The sequence below is a fragment of the Oreochromis aureus genome, linkage group 11 (assembly GCF_013358895.1).
Source record: "Oreochromis aureus strain Israel breed Guangdong linkage group 11, ZZ_aureus, whole genome shotgun sequence".
NCBI lineage: Eukaryota > Metazoa > Chordata > Actinopteri > Cichliformes > Cichlidae > Oreochromis > Oreochromis aureus.
Window position 1 is genome coordinate 3045442 of NC_052952.1, and position 19272 is coordinate 3064713.

The 19272-nt window shown below is 38.1% G+C and overlaps 1 protein-coding gene across 3 annotated transcripts in view; it reads right to left on the reverse strand.

The window, feature by feature from the left end:
* Positions 1-6988: 6988 nt before the first annotated feature.
* The window catches only part of tsnare1 (T-SNARE Domain Containing 1), a 241031-nt gene continuing 228747 nt past the window's right edge, over positions 6989-19272 (reverse strand). For all 3 annotated transcript variants that reach the window (XM_039620211.1, XM_031749703.2, XM_039620210.1), the window contains one exon: positions 6989-10963. In XM_039620211.1, coding sequence (XP_039476145.1) covers positions 10916-10963 — 48 coding nt within the window. In that variant the 3' untranslated portion in view covers positions 6989-10915. The remainder of the gene's footprint in view (positions 10964-19272) is intronic.

The window sequence follows — 19272 nt, forward strand, 5'->3', positions numbered from 1 at the left end:
TCTAATGAGCAACAGATGACGAGGTTATAAATTAAAGCAGTTTTAAAGAAAGGGGGCATAAAATGGGGTTTAATCTGAGCTCACTAAGTCTTTCATTGTTTTATATACAGTAGTCCCTCATTTATTGCAGGAGTTACATTCTAAAAATAACCCGTGATAGGTGAAATCCGTGAACTAGCCAACTTTATTTTTTTACATTTATTATAGATTTTTTAAGGGTGTAAAACCCCTCACTACACACTTTATACACTTTTCTCAGACAGGAATGAACATTTTCACACTTTTCTCTCTTGTTTAAACACTCGCAAAGTTCAAACCTTCGTAGAAAAATAAGTCCAGTATTATAGAATGAAACCAAAGATCAAACCCTGTTTTCAGGTCCAGAACATGGGAATAGAGCATCTGCCAGAGAATACAACATTAATGAATCAATGGTAGGGAGGAGAGGAAGCAAGAAGAATGAGTTGAGTAAAGTTTGACTTATCTGACTGTTTTGTTTCACTTAATGCGCCTTATGGTCTGAAAAATACGGTAACATCTACCTTCCTTTAGCATGTCCAGATGTCCAACTTTTTGTGCGATGGTTAGCACCTTCCTCTGCCTTTTGGGTGCTACTACAGGTGCCTTTGGTGGTGCAACATGTTTTGTTGACATTGTTGTGTTTGTTTGGGAGAAAACTTACAAACATACAGCACTTCAGAGTCACACTGCTAGCGATTGAAGATTTATGCAAATTTGACAATCTGGACGCATTCTGTACTGTACTGTAGACCATTGTCAATCAATCAGGCTGCAGAACACAATGCGCTGTAAAAAAAAAAAAAAAAAAGCATGTAAAATTATACACACAAAAAAAATCCCTGAAACAGCGAGGCCACAAAAGTTGAACCACGTTATAGCGAGGAAACACTGTGATGTGCCACTGAAGTTAAAAACAGCCTCCAAACTGGCCAGAAAGTGGATCTAATACTAAGTCAAACCTCAAAAGATTAGAATGTTGAAACGCCCAACCTGAGCACTGAAATTAACATGATTACAACCTGTCTCAAAAATGGTTTTGGTCTATGTAGCTGTTTCCACCCTTCATTACAACTTTATTTGGATAATGTTTTATAGACTTCACCACTTTGAATTCTATTAATGTTCCAGTTGGGGGCATGGCTGCTTTGACTGGCAGGTTAATTTATTTTTTATATCCTAAAACTATCATATGAATGCAAAAAAGTCTTCACTCAGTAATTGTGATTTAATACAGACATTTGTTTTTCCAGCATTTGGAGGCATTTGTATCTTTTAATCTTGTTTGAAACATCATTTTTGTCACGTCCTGTAAATTTTCACAAGAGGTGCTTATTTTATTCATCTTCCTGCCCCCTAATTTAGTGTTTCTTGGCAAAGCCTCGACAATGCTTTTCAGATGATATTTATTATAGATTCTGCTGTTTGTATGAGCAGATGGAAAGTTCACTCTGGGTTTATTTGACAAACCCTTTGCACATATTCACATGTGTGTCTGGTGGTATTAAACTTTGTCTTGAGTTCTTATGGTTGGCCCTGGCACCCAGTGTATTCCCAGGCTTATAAACTTCTTCTCATGTAAACTCATTCACTCAATCACTTGACCATGGTGTGAGTTGATATGACTCCAATGTCTCATCAATCTCAGTACAAAACCATACTGCAAGTGATCATGGTGTTTGACACAATAACTACAAATGTTTTCTAATTTTATAGAGAATAACAAGATATTGAGTCTAAGAGAGGAGTCCTCTGACCCCCCACGCCATCTTAATGTGAGAAAGAAAAGAGCTGGTGATGCAGCAGAGAATTTCAGCAAGATAGCGAGGTACAGGAACCTCATCGAGCTGACAGTAAAGGACTCAGTCAGAATGATAGAGAAAAGCCTGGTGATAAACTGATGGTGTGAAACTAAATGTGTAATAGTGCTTCTGTACAAGGTGAGTAACCATGCACAGAAGCAGTATTACACATATTGAACCACTGAGCGTGTTAAATGGGGGCGACTGTGGCTCAGGGGGTTGGGAAGCGCACCTGTCACCGGAAAGTCGCCGGTTCGATCCCTGGCCCTTCTGGCCTGGTCATTGTGTCCTTGGGCAAGACACTTTACCCTACCGCCTACTGGTGTTGGCCAGAGGGGCCGATGGCGCGATATGGCAGCCTCGCCTCTGTCAGTCTGCCGCAGGGCAGCTGTGGCTACAACCGTAGCTTGCTTCCACCAGTGTATGAATGTGAGCGTGAATGAACAATGGCATTGTAAAGCGCTTTGGGTGCCTTGAAAAGCGCTATATAAATCCAATCCATTATTATTATTATTATTAAAACCAATTACTAGATAGGATTGCAAAGAGAAATGTAAAGTAAAACAAAAGTTGTGTATATATTTTTAGACAACTTTGAGGACGAGTCTCCTCATCTTGATCCCATCGGTGTAGGAGGCTTGTTGCACGTTAGCTCCCTTGAGAGGAAGTTTTTGCCAGCAAGTCTTATAAGCACATGCTCACACACATTACAGATCTCTTTGAAAGTAGCAGCTAAACCACCTGCGTTTGTTTTCTTGCAGGTGGCCATCAAGCACATCTCCTCAGTGGATACAAGGTTTAAAAACTGGTGAGTATTTTTCTGTTTTGCTAAGGCAGTCTTTGAAATTTAAAAGTGCTCACATCTGAACCCTGCCTCATGAACAGTCACTTGCGAAGCAGCTCGTATATCACCTGGTTTCTATGTTTTACCATCAGAAGGTGCACCTTATAATATATGAACCTCAATGCTGAAGTTTGGAGGTCAACAAGGAGACGCTGGACTGTCTACTCAGGGTACTTTCTGGACAGTGAGTTGCGAGTCGTGGAAAGACCAGTTTTTAGTGTGGATCTCCAGAAGTACTGTCACACTATAGGAGGGTTCTGAGAATAAAGTGAGGCCAATGTAGGAAACTCCCTTGTTCCATATTCAATTTAATTCAATTCAATTCAATTTTATTTATATAGCGCCAAATCACAACAAAAGTCGCCTCAAGGCGCTTTATATTGTACAATAGATCGCACAATAATAGACTCCTGTATCTCTTTCTCAGATCATCCTGAGGGTAGGTCTTGGATGGAGCCAAGTTATACACTGAAGGTGTCTTTCACAGGGACGTCAAGCTGCCTCAAATGTCCTCATGAAATTTCAATTAAGTGGCCGAAGAGTCCAACTTATTGGCTTTGGCTGTGGCAGTTTCTCCAGAAAGGAAACATTCAGCACTTTCTCTGCTAAAATATCTGTTCTTCATTCATCATTCACTCTCTAAATAAACAGTGTAACTAAATAAAACTACAAAAAGCTTTTTGTCATTTTTTCTCTGATACCCTGGACTTCCTTCATAACAACCCTGCTTTGTCCACAGGTAGGAAACACACAGATTTGAACATAAAGTGGTAGAGGGTAGCTCTTTTACTTCCAGATTTCCACTTTCAGTTTTCAAAATGCATATAATTGCTAAATATGTGTCTGACCAGAGACCCAATGGAGCATGACACTGCAGGATCTTCACCTCTGCCCCACGCCATGCCTCCACCTAGCTTGTAGGGCAGCCCAGTTTTTCCCAGTAAGGAAAGCAGCACAGATCTCCCATGTAATGCTGGAAAGTGTGTAAAGTAACTCTGTATGTAGTATAGTATAGTTGTGCATTATAGTTCACCTGGTCTGTTTCAGAAGGAGACAGGGTAAAGTCATCTGAAACGTGCACACACACACCAAATGAGAGGAAGAGAGGGAGGGATGGTGTCTTAAGTAACAAAAAGATTTCAACTGTCCAAAGAGAGTCAGTACTGCTGATTTCAGTTGTACTGAGAAATATGGCAAATGTTGTCTTAATGTGCTGAATCACACTGTGAAGCACATTACCATGAAAATATTTCAAAGATTGAATTCTGCCTCTTTAAAAAGTGGATGGAGCACTTTATCTTTTGTGATGAACTTTTAAAATTCAGGATTAGAAGTCTTTCGTAGCGGCTGAGGGGTCATTAATTGACAGTTGGTTCACCTGCTGCTACAGCTGTCTGTACTCTGGAGCCTCTCTTTGAAGAATTAAGTCTACATCAGTCTGTGGTGGGATGGCTGAAGAGAAGGTCATCTGCTAACTGGAGGGTTGGTGGTTCGAACTTTGGCTCCTGTAGTCTGCATGCCAAATATCCTTGGTCAAGATACTAACCCCAAGTTGTGGTGGTGTGAATGCTACATCTAGATAGAAAGTACTTAAAGTGCTTGTGTGAACGGATGAAGGAGGCATGTTGTATAAAGACCTTTGAGTGCTCAGGTAGAAAAGCTCCATATTATTCGTGTTATGTTTACATTTTCGTAAACATAACACGAACATAACACATAACTGTTGTCCACTATACTATAGCTTATTGAGACCAAATGATGAGTCTGAGGGTGTTACAGTGGTCACACAGGGCTTTTGTTTGTCCATATGAGAATATACAAGGAAGTCATCATGCTCCCAGATACAGTAATACATTTCAGCTGTGCGGCCCATTAAGAAGCCTTTAATTTCTCGCTGCAGAGCTCAGTCTGATCCTCAGTGCCCCTAGGAGCTATAAAATGTTGATTTATCTCCCTCTCCTACAGCTCTGCACGCTGAGCCTAGAAAGGAACTAATGATGTACTACTGCAGCTATTTAAACCGCTGTTTGAACACTAGTTTAAATATGGAAAGGAAAGTAAGAAATTAGCAGCAGTTTTGCCACTGTGATTCCAGCCTGCCAACCTCGCACCAGATAGCCCAACTTCTACTTTTCTTCTGCTTTCTTTAAAAAGAGCAGCGGAAAGTGGAAGTTAACAAAGAGAAAAGTTTGGCTCAGAAGGAACATTTAATTAATTAGAAATACCAACTTCATCAACAGAACATATGCAAATTATATCTTATGCTTTTAATGTTTATCAGTTTGAGAAAAACTGTTTTAGCTTCACTCAAAAGAGCACTAATTTTAAAGCAAATAGTAAATTGCTGTACTTCTGAATTAATATTATTTTTTCAAGACAGTTAATGAAATTTCTCTCTTATAAGCTACACAGTTTTAACACACCTCTTCCAGGATGTTTCGTTTCTTTCCTAAATTGCAAGATTACTCTTCCAGTGTTTATTAGTGCAGTCCTATCACAATATAATGAAGTGGGAATGGAAATTATTTTCATGCAAGGTGTCAGCCTCAACTCCCTCAGTCTAACATATTACCTCTCAGTCAAAATGAGGTGATTTGAAAAAGGGACCAGGGAAGTCTCAGAAGTATTAACCTGAAGATGAACCTCTTGGTCTATGCTGCTCAGGAAACCCAGAGATGGCTTTTTTTGTCACATTTACAGTGTTGAGTTGCCAATGCTAACTACATCCAAAAACTGAGATTACCAAAACTGAGCGTACAGAAGCTCCACCCATCTGTTGTTGAAACCTTCTATTTAGAGAGGCAGCTAGTCAAAACAATCATGGATTAAAAGGCAGGTGAAGGAAGCCAAAAGAGATTATGCAGAAGTTTTTAAGAAAAAACAAACAAAAAATACAAGTATGTAGTAATAAAACACAGTTATGTACTGTTTTGCTGTTTTTATTAAATACCAGAATCTAGTGTTACTCCTCTCTTTTCCCCCCAAACGGTCACGGCAGATGGTCCCGCCCCTCCCTGAGCCTGGTTCTGATGGAGGATTGTTCCTGTAAAAGGGAGTTTTTCCTTCCCACTCTCACCAAAGTGCTTGCTCGTAGGGGGTCATATGATTGTTGGGTTTTTCTCTGCATTTATTATTGTAGGATCTACCTTATAATATAAAGCACCTTGAGGCAACTGTTGTTGTGATTTGGCGCTGTATAAATAAATTGATTTGAATTTAATCAATCACATCCAGACACAACTGAATCTTCTCATCACTTACCACAGGGAAATTATTAAGAAAAAAACACACACACAAAAAAACAAGTATATGTAGTGGCAAAACCTAGTTATGTACAGCTTTGCTGTTTTTATTAAATAAGGGAATGTCGTTTTAGTTCCCTCGTTTTAATATGAGCCTACATCACAGAAACACTGCAGTTATTTCATACAGACACAGACAGGATAAAAGGCCAGAGTGTAGCCTTCAGCCAGGAAGACCCAGAAGTCATTCAGCCTGGCTTTGGATGATTAAGATTCATGAAGTATAAAACAGGAAGAGTAAATTACACTGTTAAAAAAAAATCCTAAAAAACAGTAATATTCCGGCAGCTGGGGCACCAAAATAATACCAGAAAATAACAGAAAATAACTTTCTCATAAAAATACGGTTATTTTCAGTAATGACAATACAGTTTGTTGCCCTAATTTTACATGGGATTTTGCCTTTTTCAAGTGCTTTTAAACATTAAATTGGGAACATGTTAATGTGATTAAACAATAAAATTACCTATAAACAAGGTCAATGAATGTGGCAATATGAATAATAATACTTACATGTACAGAAATATACAGTTAACAGTTGGTTTAAATAATAATGAGTTGCCTGCCCTGGGACAGAGGCGAGGCTGCCATATCGCACCATCGGCCCCTCTGGCCATCACCAGTAGGTGAAGTGTCTTGACCAAGTACACAACAACCGAGAGTGTCCGAGCCGGGGCTCGAACCGGCAACCTTCTGATTACAAGGCGAACTGCCAACTCTTGAGCCACGATCGCCCTAAATAGCAATGATAATAATAATTATTTGATGTAAAAAAAGTTTATGAGAATCATTTTATATATTTTTCCATAGCATTACATTTGAATTTAACAGTTCAATCTTTCAAATAACGGACAGATATTTGTGACATCATGATACATTTGTGAATGTATTTTAACAATCTAAATATGCATATGTACGGACAGATACATTTAAAAAACAAGAAAATTATGTTTTATTACATTACAGTGATTTTACGTTAATTTACATTTGAAATGTGAAATCACAGTCTATTTATGTCAATTTAAGGATATTCTAGAAGAACAGCACAAAACTGTAAAATACACAGTAAGATACTTTTATATTAGGATTTTTTTTTTTACAGTGTAGTACAGCCATTCTTCCTACACAAAAACAGTACAGTATGAAAGGATCACTATCTATTTTAGATCATTTTTGTCAGGCTTTTCATGGGGACTTTTTTTTTTAACAATAAGAAAACCACAGATCAATAAAGTCCTCTAAATGTCCTTTGGTTTAAACAGCACAGTGCACAGTGATGAGCATGCTTGAAAAACACATTCTTATTCCAAGTGCATCACATACTGGTATTTCGTTGGATTCCATGGTGTTGCAGTTAATCTCGAGTCATGTGGAGGGGAGTGCTCTAGGTAGAAAACCAAGTGGCTAACTTTGGAATTGAAAAAATTAAGTAATTCCTGTGATGGCTGGCTCCAACTGCAAATCCATCTCTGCTGTTTCATTGTTAAAATGCTCAGCCCACTGGGCCAGGGACTGAAAAACAAAAAAAGAGAAGTTTTAACAGCAAGAGTTATAGATCTGAGATGTCTGTATTAGAGGAGAAAAGGGGGATTACTTGCACATATGCTGAACTCCTTATTTGAAATTTTTGCCATGTTTATTACTTGCCAAAATTTACCTATTTCTACACTAAATTTACATTAACTGAAGAAATCAACAACAATCCCAGGTTTTTCTTCATCAGTGTAGCCAGACTGCCTAGTATTCCTAAAAATATTTTACTACAGAGATTAGAGTATTAGGGAAACATATCTGTCTAACAAACTCCAGTTTGTTCATGTGGAGTCTTCTTCAAGCCAAGTTTAATTATGGAATTCCACATGGTTCCATACTAGGACCAATTCTGTTCACAATATAGATGCTTCGCTCAGGCTCTCTCTGTCAGGGACTAGAAAGAGAGAGGATATGTCTTCCATGGTCTTCTTCTCTTTTCTGTTTGTCTTCATTGGCTACCTGTTAAAACTAGAATTAAATTCAAAATCCTTCACCTCACATACAAGATCTTGAATAATCAGGACCCATCTTACCTTCAGAGGACTTCAATATTAGACTTCTGTGTTGCGTGTGATTCTGAGAATTTTCAAAAGTAGAATGCGTGGTAGCACCTTCAGCTTTCAGGTGGTCAGGTCATCTGATTGTATTAGTTTGGGGTCTTTAGCTTACAATACAAAGCACCTTTGGAGATTTGACAGCCTATAGATAAAACTGACTTGAGCATCCACCACTGGAAGAGAAAATAGGTCATTAAGGGGTACAGTAAGTTCATTGACTATCAATGATATCCTGTAGGGTTGCATGATTGTAAATGTATGTTGTACTCACAAATTATTACAAAACCACTTATGGGCTTTTAATATTGTTTTGCCAAACACAGAAAAATGTTTATCACAATTAAGCGTCCACTGTCTCCTAACACTGGAAATACATATAAAGGATTGAAAAATAATTTGAATTAATTGAAGATCTTTCTATAGCAGATGGCTTTACTTTCATTAAACCTCTTTTGATAACAACATAGTCTAGTAATTGGAAGAACCTGGCCTGTTCTGTATGAACACATTCTTGCTCCGGGTTGTAACCTCAAATAAACCTTCGTTAACATTCCAGACATTGACCAGGAATGATAACTGCTCCACCTTGCATTGAAATTCCCCTCAGCCTGCATTTCCTGGGAGATTTATCCCCCTTGTTCATGCTATATTTACAGAGGCAGCAGGCTATCAGACAGTAAACCGCTGTGAGCGAAACCGGGTTAAGTTTGTCCAACAGCCTGCACAGAATTAAATCTAGATAGAGAGCCTCCAGGTAAGGAAAAACCTGACTTTTATTGCTTTTTCAAATGTTTGAAAAGCTTTTGGAAATGCTCTTTCCTTGTTATTATTGCTACATATTCAGTAAGTAGAAAAATGCTGCAGAAAGTAACCTTTTAAAGAAACTTTCCTCTGGCCTTTCTCAACAACAACAGACAAAAAGAAAATGAATTTCATGTTACATTATGCCTGAGACAAAACAACAATGACAAGCTTCCCCCCTGCATGTTTCATCTCTTTGTTTCTTCTCTTTGTTGAAAACTCTATTAAAAATGAAAAGCTTCCTTACTGGTGAGTCAGTGTTGTTTGAAGAAATTATTACTGATTGAAGTGTGTTGGGAAATTCAAAGCCAGATAAATCCAAAGAGAGGGACAGAGATAGATCAATGATGATGGACAAATCCAAAAGAAAAGCTTTTTACAGCAAAAGGGTTAAGTAAAAGATGACAGACTGTGGGAGACCTGACCCTACGGGGCAACCTGACATCTTGCTTATCTCTAGAAAACTTTAGGAGTCAACACAGGGCTGGGAGAAACTAACACACAGCATAATCACTTCTCTTACGGATCAAATTAAGCCTATTACTATCTTAAATCTTAAACGTCTTGCTAGGAATGTAGGCCCATGAAGACAAGAGGAAAACTGCCTGACTGCTGTTGATTACCTCTTGCTGGAAGCCATCAAACACTTGTAGCATGAGTTACTTACTCCTGTGTCTGCCACTGTTTGGATGAACATTTCATTTAGGGATGAATCTACCACAGAAACAGTTGTGTATGGTATAAGCAAAATGCATATAGTATATTGCCATATAGTTGATTAAAGCGAAAATTGCCCTTTACAATAGTAATCTAAGTAATTACAAAATGACAAGTTGGGAGTGACAGATCCAACTCACTTATGCCTCAACCATGGGCGCCAGAGTACACCTTGTTTTTAAACCAGCTGCAGCAGTGACTCTGTCAAAAATGCATCAATAGAGGCCCTGTGAATGAAAAACACCTGAAAGTACCAGTTTGTAACTGCAGCTCCTAGGAGATAATTTAATCACATTTTATTTTTAAAGCATTCAATCACAACAAAAGTCACCTCAAGGTGCTTTATATTGTCAGTTATAGACCCTATAAGAATATAGACACATTTCAAAGAAATAGAGAGTGTTTTTAAACCAATTACAGTAACTGATAATGGCTGTACAGGGACCTCCTCACCCCTCTATGTGGATAAATGAAAAGTTGGAGCAGCAAGACAGCACAGGGCAGCATCACAGCATGGATATGGCAATGATGGAGTCAGATGCTGGAGGAGAGGTGGGTTGCAAAGCAGCTAAAAGAAGTTTAAAATGTGCACTCTGTTCAGTAGGTGTGGGGGCAAAATGTATTTCTAGGTGGGAAGCGTCCATCCCTGCCAAATTTAGACCGTCTTAAACTCATGATAAAAATGACATGGGAATTAAAAAAAAATTCAATTTCACTAAGTGAAAAATAAATATAAAGATGCAGAAATAAACAAGATTCATCTCATAACATGTCGCTTGCTGCTGAACTTAGACTTTTATTTTGGAAGGTATATATATATATTCAAACAGTATTTACCAATATCAACAAACACTGTAATATAATAGTGATTATTAATTATATTAATTACACTGCAAGCTAATAAATACAAAGTTCATTTCAGTAAAAATGCGAGGAAGGGAGCGTAGAATATACAGCAGCTGAAGACAGTGTCACTCTGAAACTTCTCCTTCATCTGATTTAGTGTTTGGGACTGAAGGTTTGCAAAACAGAGCATTACCTGTTAGATTTAATACAGGAAACACCCAGCTTGTGCCTCTCATGCGATCACTACATTTGCATTTGGGACTTAACTTTCAGATTACAGCAAACAGCTGCTGCATTACAAAAAAAGAAGAAAAAAAGGAAACACTAGTGGGAACAGTGATGATTTCATAAGAGGCTTATGAAGACTGGAGGTATGCTGAGAAAGGCCTCCATCCTCAGACTGACACACATGTAAACAGAGCCAGAGATGATGGAGTAGAGATGTTGTTGCAGGGCTGCTCCCTCCTACTGGGAACCAGCTGCTCAGGTCAAGGATCAGACTGGGCAGGAGCAGTGCAGTGACACTGTGATGACAACAGCTACCTGCAGAACACAAACAGAGCAGATAACGGACATCAATCACCCAGCAGACACCACCAGCTTGAGTAATCCCTCTTGTTCAGTGACAATGCTGTCAGCCTTTTTCAAAACACAGGATACAAACTCTTACAGGACCCCTGCCTCAGGCTTTCATTCCATTTCATTTGTGAATTATTAATTGGCAAGAAACCAATGTGTCCTTTTTATTTTGAAAGTGTCACAGGTTGTGGAAAGTAATTTATGATTGTGGTCAATGGCTGAGTTTTAATTAAGTCCCGGCCATAGTTCATAGTGCTGGAGATGGAAGTGGTTTGTTAATCACCAACTAGCAGACTAGCCATGTACACCAAAGGCCAAAGTATGTCTCTTTTATCTGAATTACAGTTAATAGTTGTCCAGAAGGACACATGTAAGTGAATTAATGCTTGAAGGCACAGGGGAATCTGAAGATCATGTTGGCATTTGATCATAGCACCCTGGTTGAATCTGATCAGAATAAGCATTTAGAAACAATCTGTGAATTCATGTCATTAATAAACATCTGAGCTCTCACTGACTCATGTGTGCTTGGAAATTACAGGCTCTTTGAAACTTTAAGCAGGAAGACTTGTGTTACATGTTGATGGTATGGCAATTCTGGCCAGATTTCAACCAGGAAGGCTGTGGCCCCAGCACCACCACCACCATACACAAACACACAATGCACATACACACAGGTATTCTTTATCCATAATTTATGTCACAGACGAACAGTCTCCTTTAGAGTTCTTCAGAAGCTATAAAGTGTCTGTCAGTCTATCGTCATCCTCGCTGCAGAAAGTCTGAGTGATTGAAACCCACCCACTGACATCTACTGGGCAATACTGGACACGTCCCCGTTTGGACAGACAGAGATCAATAGCTAAAAACATTCTTTTCTGTGGTTCTTTATTATTTCTGTAAGCAATTCATCTGGTCATACTGGTGGAATACATTTAAGCTAATTTATAAGCGATGCACTCTGTTGGCGCTGTATGTGAACAACGAGGTAGGTAAGTAGTAGGTAGGTAATAGTCATGAGCAAAGATATTACTTCTGAGAGCTTTTCATTAGTCAACACTGTTAAGAAATAACATTTTTGTCAACTTTATTTTAGCCAGATTTATTGGAATTACATTAAAGTACAAATCTATTTACACAAACAGAGTCAAATCTTTACATTTATTTCATGGAAAGCTACATTTACCCTACATTTACACGAGGACAAAAACTGTGGTGAAATCTGCTGAAACTTTTGTCAGTGAATAAAAACAAGCTGAAAATATCCTGGAGAGACAAGAGCCAATAAACACTAATTAAATTGTGTAGAAAGGCCGGGTGAGTTTTGAAGCAGTCCAATCAGAAGTAATCTTCATGCAGTAAGGTTAGAGGTGCACAACAGAGGTGCTTTTTGGAAAAGGCACCACTATCTCCCATCCTCCTGGTTTCTCATGAATATGAGACAAAATGTCAGCGCATAGGAAGACAAGAGTGAACATATGGACACATTTTCCATTTGATGTCAAGGAAAATGAGACACTTTGTAAACTATGTAGAGCATTCTTCACTGGTAAAAACATAACAAATTTTTTACACTTTATATTTTCATCAGCTGGATAAACTGCTGCTAAAAATCTTATGATAGTCGACTAAAGCTAAAAGAATTTAGAAGTCTAAATTTTAAGTAAAACGACTAAATAAAAATTTGCTGCAAAATTAACAGCAGTCACTATTTAACTGTATTTTTAGGTTTGATGTTTAGAGAGCCCAGTTTTGACAACACCCAATTTTATCTCTTTATGATCTTATTAATGATTCTGTGTTTACTCCTTTGTTGTTGTTGCTTTTGTATTCCTGTTTCTGTTAGTTGTTAGACTTATATTTTGGTATTCTTGTTTTGGTTATTCTGAATCTCTCCAAGCTCCCTCTTGCTGCCAAGATTCCTTTCTCACATGATTCCCCACATCACTACGTCCTGTTTTATTTTGGTACTTCTATGTCTTGTCTTGTTATTCTAACTTTTTTTTAGGTGTGTTTAGTTCCCCAGCCTTCAATGTGTCTGCGTGTATTTAAACTCTCAGTTTGCCTTAGTTCTCTGTTGTGCTGCACTGTTTGTTTACCATTGCCTTCTGTTGTCCAGCCTTGGTTGTTTCCTGAAATTGGATTCTGTTTGTTTTTGGCATTTCACTGGTGTCACTGGATGGACTGCCTTTTTACCCTCAATAAAATTGAGCTTTTCATTAATCCTGCCTGTGTGTTGGTCCACATTTGGGTGCTCATTCAGCTGCTCTAACAAACAAGTGTATTCAGCATTAAGAGTAGACATATTGGAGTATTTGTCTGTGGTCACTGGGTGTTGCTGAGGACTGAATATAATCATCACAAATTGTCAAATGTGACGTTTATCCATCAAAGCTGAAATAAAGACTGATCCTCACGTCGGCTCTGCATGACTTCTCTTTTGAAGTTCTCTAATTTTTTTCCAATCCACAGTTTTGCTGACAGCTGTCATGTGAACTGTTAAACAAGAGAAAGCTTTATATACCAATAGATTATCTGTTATAACATTTGACATTGGAGTTGTTGGTGCTTTTGAAATGGAGAGTTGCAAAGTTTTCATTCCAGAGGCCTGTACTACGAAGCAGGATTTTGGCTTAGCCAAGTAAGGTAAATCTAGGTTTCCTGCACTACAAGGTTATTCACACCTTAAGTCACCATGGTGAAGTGTGCTTTTCATAATTTAGTTGTTGTGTTTCACTAGAACTGTATTTATGCTTCTGACGAGTCACACAAACTGTTATTCAATTCACAACATTGGCTTAAATGAGCTTTATATTGTAAGGCAAAGAAACTACAATTTTAGAAACCCGAACCATCCCACCCAATGAACAAGCACTTGGCAAAGGGGTGACAGAAAAATTTCAGAGGGGCAGCATCTGTGATGACTGTTTGGGGGTGATGGGAAAGGGAAGAAAGCAGAGAGAGACAATAAAAAGCCAGCTGTAGAAGAGAGAGTTTAACAACTGCTCATGATCAAATACAGACACACAGAGTGAAAGAGTTGAGTAACAAATTGAGAAAGATTGTGGGAAGCTCCCAACAGCCTAAGCAAATTGCAGCAGGGTCACCTGATCCTGCGTTAACTATAAGCTTTATCAAAAAAGCAAAGTTTTAAGCCTAATCTTGAAAATAGTCTATTTCCCGAATCCAAACTGGAGCTATAGATGAGGGGCCTGAAAGCTGAAGGCTCTGCCTCCCATTCGACTTTTGAAAACTATTAAGTCCTCTGTTAGAATAATGTAAGCTATGACAAGGCCTGATTATCCTTTGTCAACATCCCTATAGCTATAGCCCAACGCCTCAAAGTTCAGCCCATGACCTCCCCATATGCAAGTAAAACTATCACAGATATTTATAAATTATAGGGTTCACAGACATATGGATTTCATGCTGTATATGCACACATTTTATTTCTTTTTAAATAGCCACTAACTCTAGCTTCTTTAAATGTATGTGTTATTTCTTCACAGGCAAAAAGAAAAACAATTCTGGATACTGTCCCAAAATTAAAGGAAGAGATACTCCTCCTATGGGAAGCCCATCTACAAAAGTCCGAAAGAAATGATCTTTTAGGTTCATTTAGATCTTTTCAGCTTGTTACACAAAACGGAGGCTCTATCTTGGTTCATAAAAGGCTATTGTTTACTCTGAACACTACACTAATAGATTCAGAATGTCGGCATTTTAGATAATCTTTTTACAATCGTCAATCAATATGTTCCTAATAATGATTATGCTTTCTTTTTTCTTTTAATATTGTCTTACACCCTTCAATAGAATGCTCTAATAAATCAGTAAATGTAAGGCATTTGCCAATATCCCAAAATAATAAAGCAGTATATGCATGATTTCACTGTTGGCATTGGATAATACCTTAATTCTCCAGTCCACTAATTCCTTTCTCCAACAGATCTTACAAGTTAACACTACTTTCAAAAACCAATGTCCTATTATTGTTAGGAATATAGGTGTGTGATCACTAATTATTAAAACACATGGTGATTTAATACCTCCGTCTTAATGGACTCTGAATTTGACAGATTTATGGGTGTCCACGTTGCCCACCCCACCCCCCTGGCAGGGTGACAACAATACCCCTTTTACAGGGGTATTTTACAGCTGATGGGTAAAAATCACTCAAAATCACTCATGACTGGGCAATTCACATAATCACCACAAGAAATACCTGTTTTTAGCTATTACCATATTCTGCTGAAACCTACTACAGAAAAATTCAATTATTTCTCTGTAAATAAATGAAATAAGTTGAAGTTAAAGATTATCACTAACCAGTTAAAGACCCTATTTTGCCATCTAGCTACGTGGCTCTGTCATCAGTTAACAACAACATTAAAGTTAAGGCATTTGCATCTAGGCTAGAAACTGTATTTCTCTCAACAATTTATAATGAGCAAACTGGATTTCTCTACCTAAATATTAGGCTACGCAATCTCATTATCCTGTCACAGTGCTGCAAAACAAAAGGAAATGTCACTAGATGCAGAAAAAGCCTTTGACAAAGGTAACTGGTTCTTCCTTTTCTCAGATTTGGTTGTGGAAGGTCATTCATTCATTGGACAAGGCCACAGTCACCACTAATGGGTTCATATTGCAATATTTACCCCTTCAGAGAAGGACCATACAAGAATGCTCACTTTCACCCTTATAATTTGCAATTTCCATCAAACCACGAGCCACTGGAGTATGTCAGAATTTCAATATCAAAAGGTACCAATCTTCTGTATTAGAACACAAAATTAATTTCTACACTGATGATATATTACTATTATATCTACAATATACATATATATATATATATATATATATATATATATATATATATATATATATATATATATATATATATATATATATATATACACACACACACTTACATTTCTGTATATCATGCATACACATATTATACACATGTATAACTTTCATACAGTTTGGACAGATTTTAATCAGGTTGGCACAAATGCTGTTGGGTTATTTCTGTGTTGCACTGTGGCATGTGACAATAATTAAAAGCCACACTTTAGCTATTAGCAGTGGCTTAACAATAAAAGTAGCCATTCATTTTATTTGAATCTCTCCCTTCCTAATTACGTCTTTGTGTCTATTTTTTAACCACATAAATTTCACCTTCCTTGTCTCTTTATCAATTCTGCACAGGAGGCCTGGTTACTAGTTGTTGCTGGTACTGCTGTTCACGGTGCAGCAGCCCCAACAGCCCTGACAGCTAGCATGTCAGTTGAATGGACACATTTTGCTGCATCCATTTTTAGTTTATTTTCATTGTTTTCTCTCATCTTTTCAGCTCGTCTTTCACTTCTTCCACACTAAACCTTTTCTACAAGTTTGTGTGAGCACACAGGAAAGGCAGGGGAGGGTCCGGTTGCGTTAAGAGATTTGATTGGGTAGTACAGTGTCAGTCATGAAAATTAATGAATGGTCTGCTGTCAGTGTCAAGCACTCATGCTGAAGTGTTCTAGATAAACTAATGACTTAGTTGATGGCTAAGAGAGTTTTTAGAGCTGAAGAACTGAAATTAATTAAGTCAGTCCTACATATTTGTTTCATGTGCACTATCAATGACATGCTGATTTTTAGGACTGCGTACAATAACCTCAGTTTTATCTGCTGTTAGAAGTAGAAATTACAGGTCATCCAGGTCTTTTTGTCTTTAGTTTGCCTGTAGTTCAACCAACTGATTCTAATCATTTGGTTTCACGCATTAATATAGCTGGCTATCATCTACATAGCAATAAAATTTATGTGTAATGTTTTGTAATATTACCTAAGGGTTACATGCATCTGCAGTGTAGAAAGTAGTGGTCCCAGCATAGCATCTTGTAGAACTCTGTGAATAAACTTTGTGTGAACAAAGCTTCCCATTTCCATGCACATGCAAATTTGAATCTATCAGATAGATGGCATTCGAAGCATGGTAAATGGTGAATGGACTGGTTCTTATATATTGCTTTTCTAGTCTATCTGAGCACTCAAAGCGCTTTATACAACTAATTCATTCACCCAATCACACTCATTCACACAAGCACTTTTTCCAATCTGTTAGTGCCTATTCATACACATTCACACTCCGATGGATGCATCGGAGAGCTACATGGGGTTCGTATCTTTCCCAAGGATATTTGGCATGCAGACTAAGGGGAAATCGAACCACCAACCTTCCGATCAGTGGATGACCTGCTCTACTATAATATTGTGGTCAGCAGTCTCATATGCACTAAAGTAACCACTTTCAGCGGCTAGACGATATAAGATCATATGTAACCTTCACTAATGGTGTTCTGTGTTATAAAGCACTCTGACCTCCCACCCCACCCTGCAATCTGCAATGCTCCACTAGTTCGATCACATCATGACATGGCATACACCACCAGAACCTGGTCTTGTTGCTATTCAAAATAACATCTCTGATGGACAGAGTCTCCCACTCCATGCATGGAAATGTTGCTGAACTGCAGAGCTCCTTCAGTGACAGACTGCTGCATCCTAGATGCATGAAGGAGCGTTTCATGAGGTCCTTCCTCCCTGCAGCTGTCAGACTGTACAATCAGAACTGCTCCCAACAATCATAGATGTTTACATCTGCGCTGTAACTGCAATAAGTTAATCAACCGATTCGCACTACAACCTGGTTTGCCTCTTATCTGTAGTTATTTTTATATCATTTAATATCTGTACAGTACTGTTTATAGTAACCATTGTCCTTAATGTAAATATGTAAGAAAAAATTGTGTATGTTTCTGTTCTGTGTCCTGTGTACTGTTTGTTTGTATATGTGTCTTTCTGGCTGCTGTTACAACCAAATTTCCCCTTGTGGGACAATTAAAGGATTATTCTATTCTATTCTATTCTCTATTCTATTCCTTCTCCTTCTTCCCTTAGTCCCACCAATAACGCCTTGGTATTTGGTTGACTTGGTCGCTGCCACTCCTCCTCCATGGCATGTGGATTCTGAGTGTAAGTATGACTTGGGGGTTCTGATTCATATAAACTAACATAATCAAGCCTACTGTAACCAGGTTTCTGTAACTCAGAGAGAATAAATTGTTGTCGCAGAGTGGGAAAAATCGATTTTCTTTTTTTAATTGGGACTCGCTGACTTCGGATCACTATTGGTTAGTACAAGTATCATTGCTACTAGTTGCAGAATTCTAGCCATGTTCTCAGACTGGCACATCTCTGCTAGTCTCTTCCTGTGTGAACATCCCCAGATGATTAGGGACCATTCACAATTACTGATATTTTCAAAACTGTATAACGTATACACTCTTTCAAGACCCCACTGCTGCTCTGCCCCACTAAAATACTACATAGAAAACAGAGGGCAAAACAAGTATATGGATCAACTGAGAACAAAAATAACTAATTATTAAGAATCAGTATTTTTCAGTTCTCTTCAACAGGCACTAAAAATGCAGAGAAATCCTTGGAAAATTTGTAAAACTCAGGACTGGCTTTAACTGCCTTGAGGCGACTTTTGTTGTGATTTGGCACTATATAAATAAAATTGAATTGAATTGAATTTAACATTGAATGATGGTAAATCTTTATACATCTACATTTACAGATCTTTATACAAAACATCTTTATACTCTTCCTGGAACTGGAATACACAGAATTCTCGATTGTGCTTCCTTTCTTAAGTAAAGTCAGATAGCTTGTCACACACTGGGTATCTTTAGCAGGGTGTGTTCTGACTGACTCAGGGTATATATGAACATAGGAGGATCAGTGTGCCAGTAAAGATATATCTCATAAATTCAGAAAATATGACAGTGGATAAGAATATGTATAGCTATATACATATACATACATATATATATATATATATATATATATATATATATATATATATATATATATATATATATATATATATATATATATATACTCTCAGTGGCAAGGAACAATAAGAGAACAGCACCACCAAGGCTGGAGACGGAGCAATACTGGAAGAGCATATGGGAGAAGGACGCAACCCATAACGGCAATGCTCAGTGGCTAGTGGATCTGAGGGCAGACCACAGCAACCTCCTGAACAGGGTCCAGTAACCATCACAGTGGCAGATATCCAAGAAAGGGTCTCCAGTATGAAGAGTTGGACAGCACCGGGGCCCGACATGGTTCACGCCTACTGGCTGAAGAAGCTGACTGCACTCCACGAGCGTCTGGCAGCACAAATGAACCAGCTGCTAGTTAAC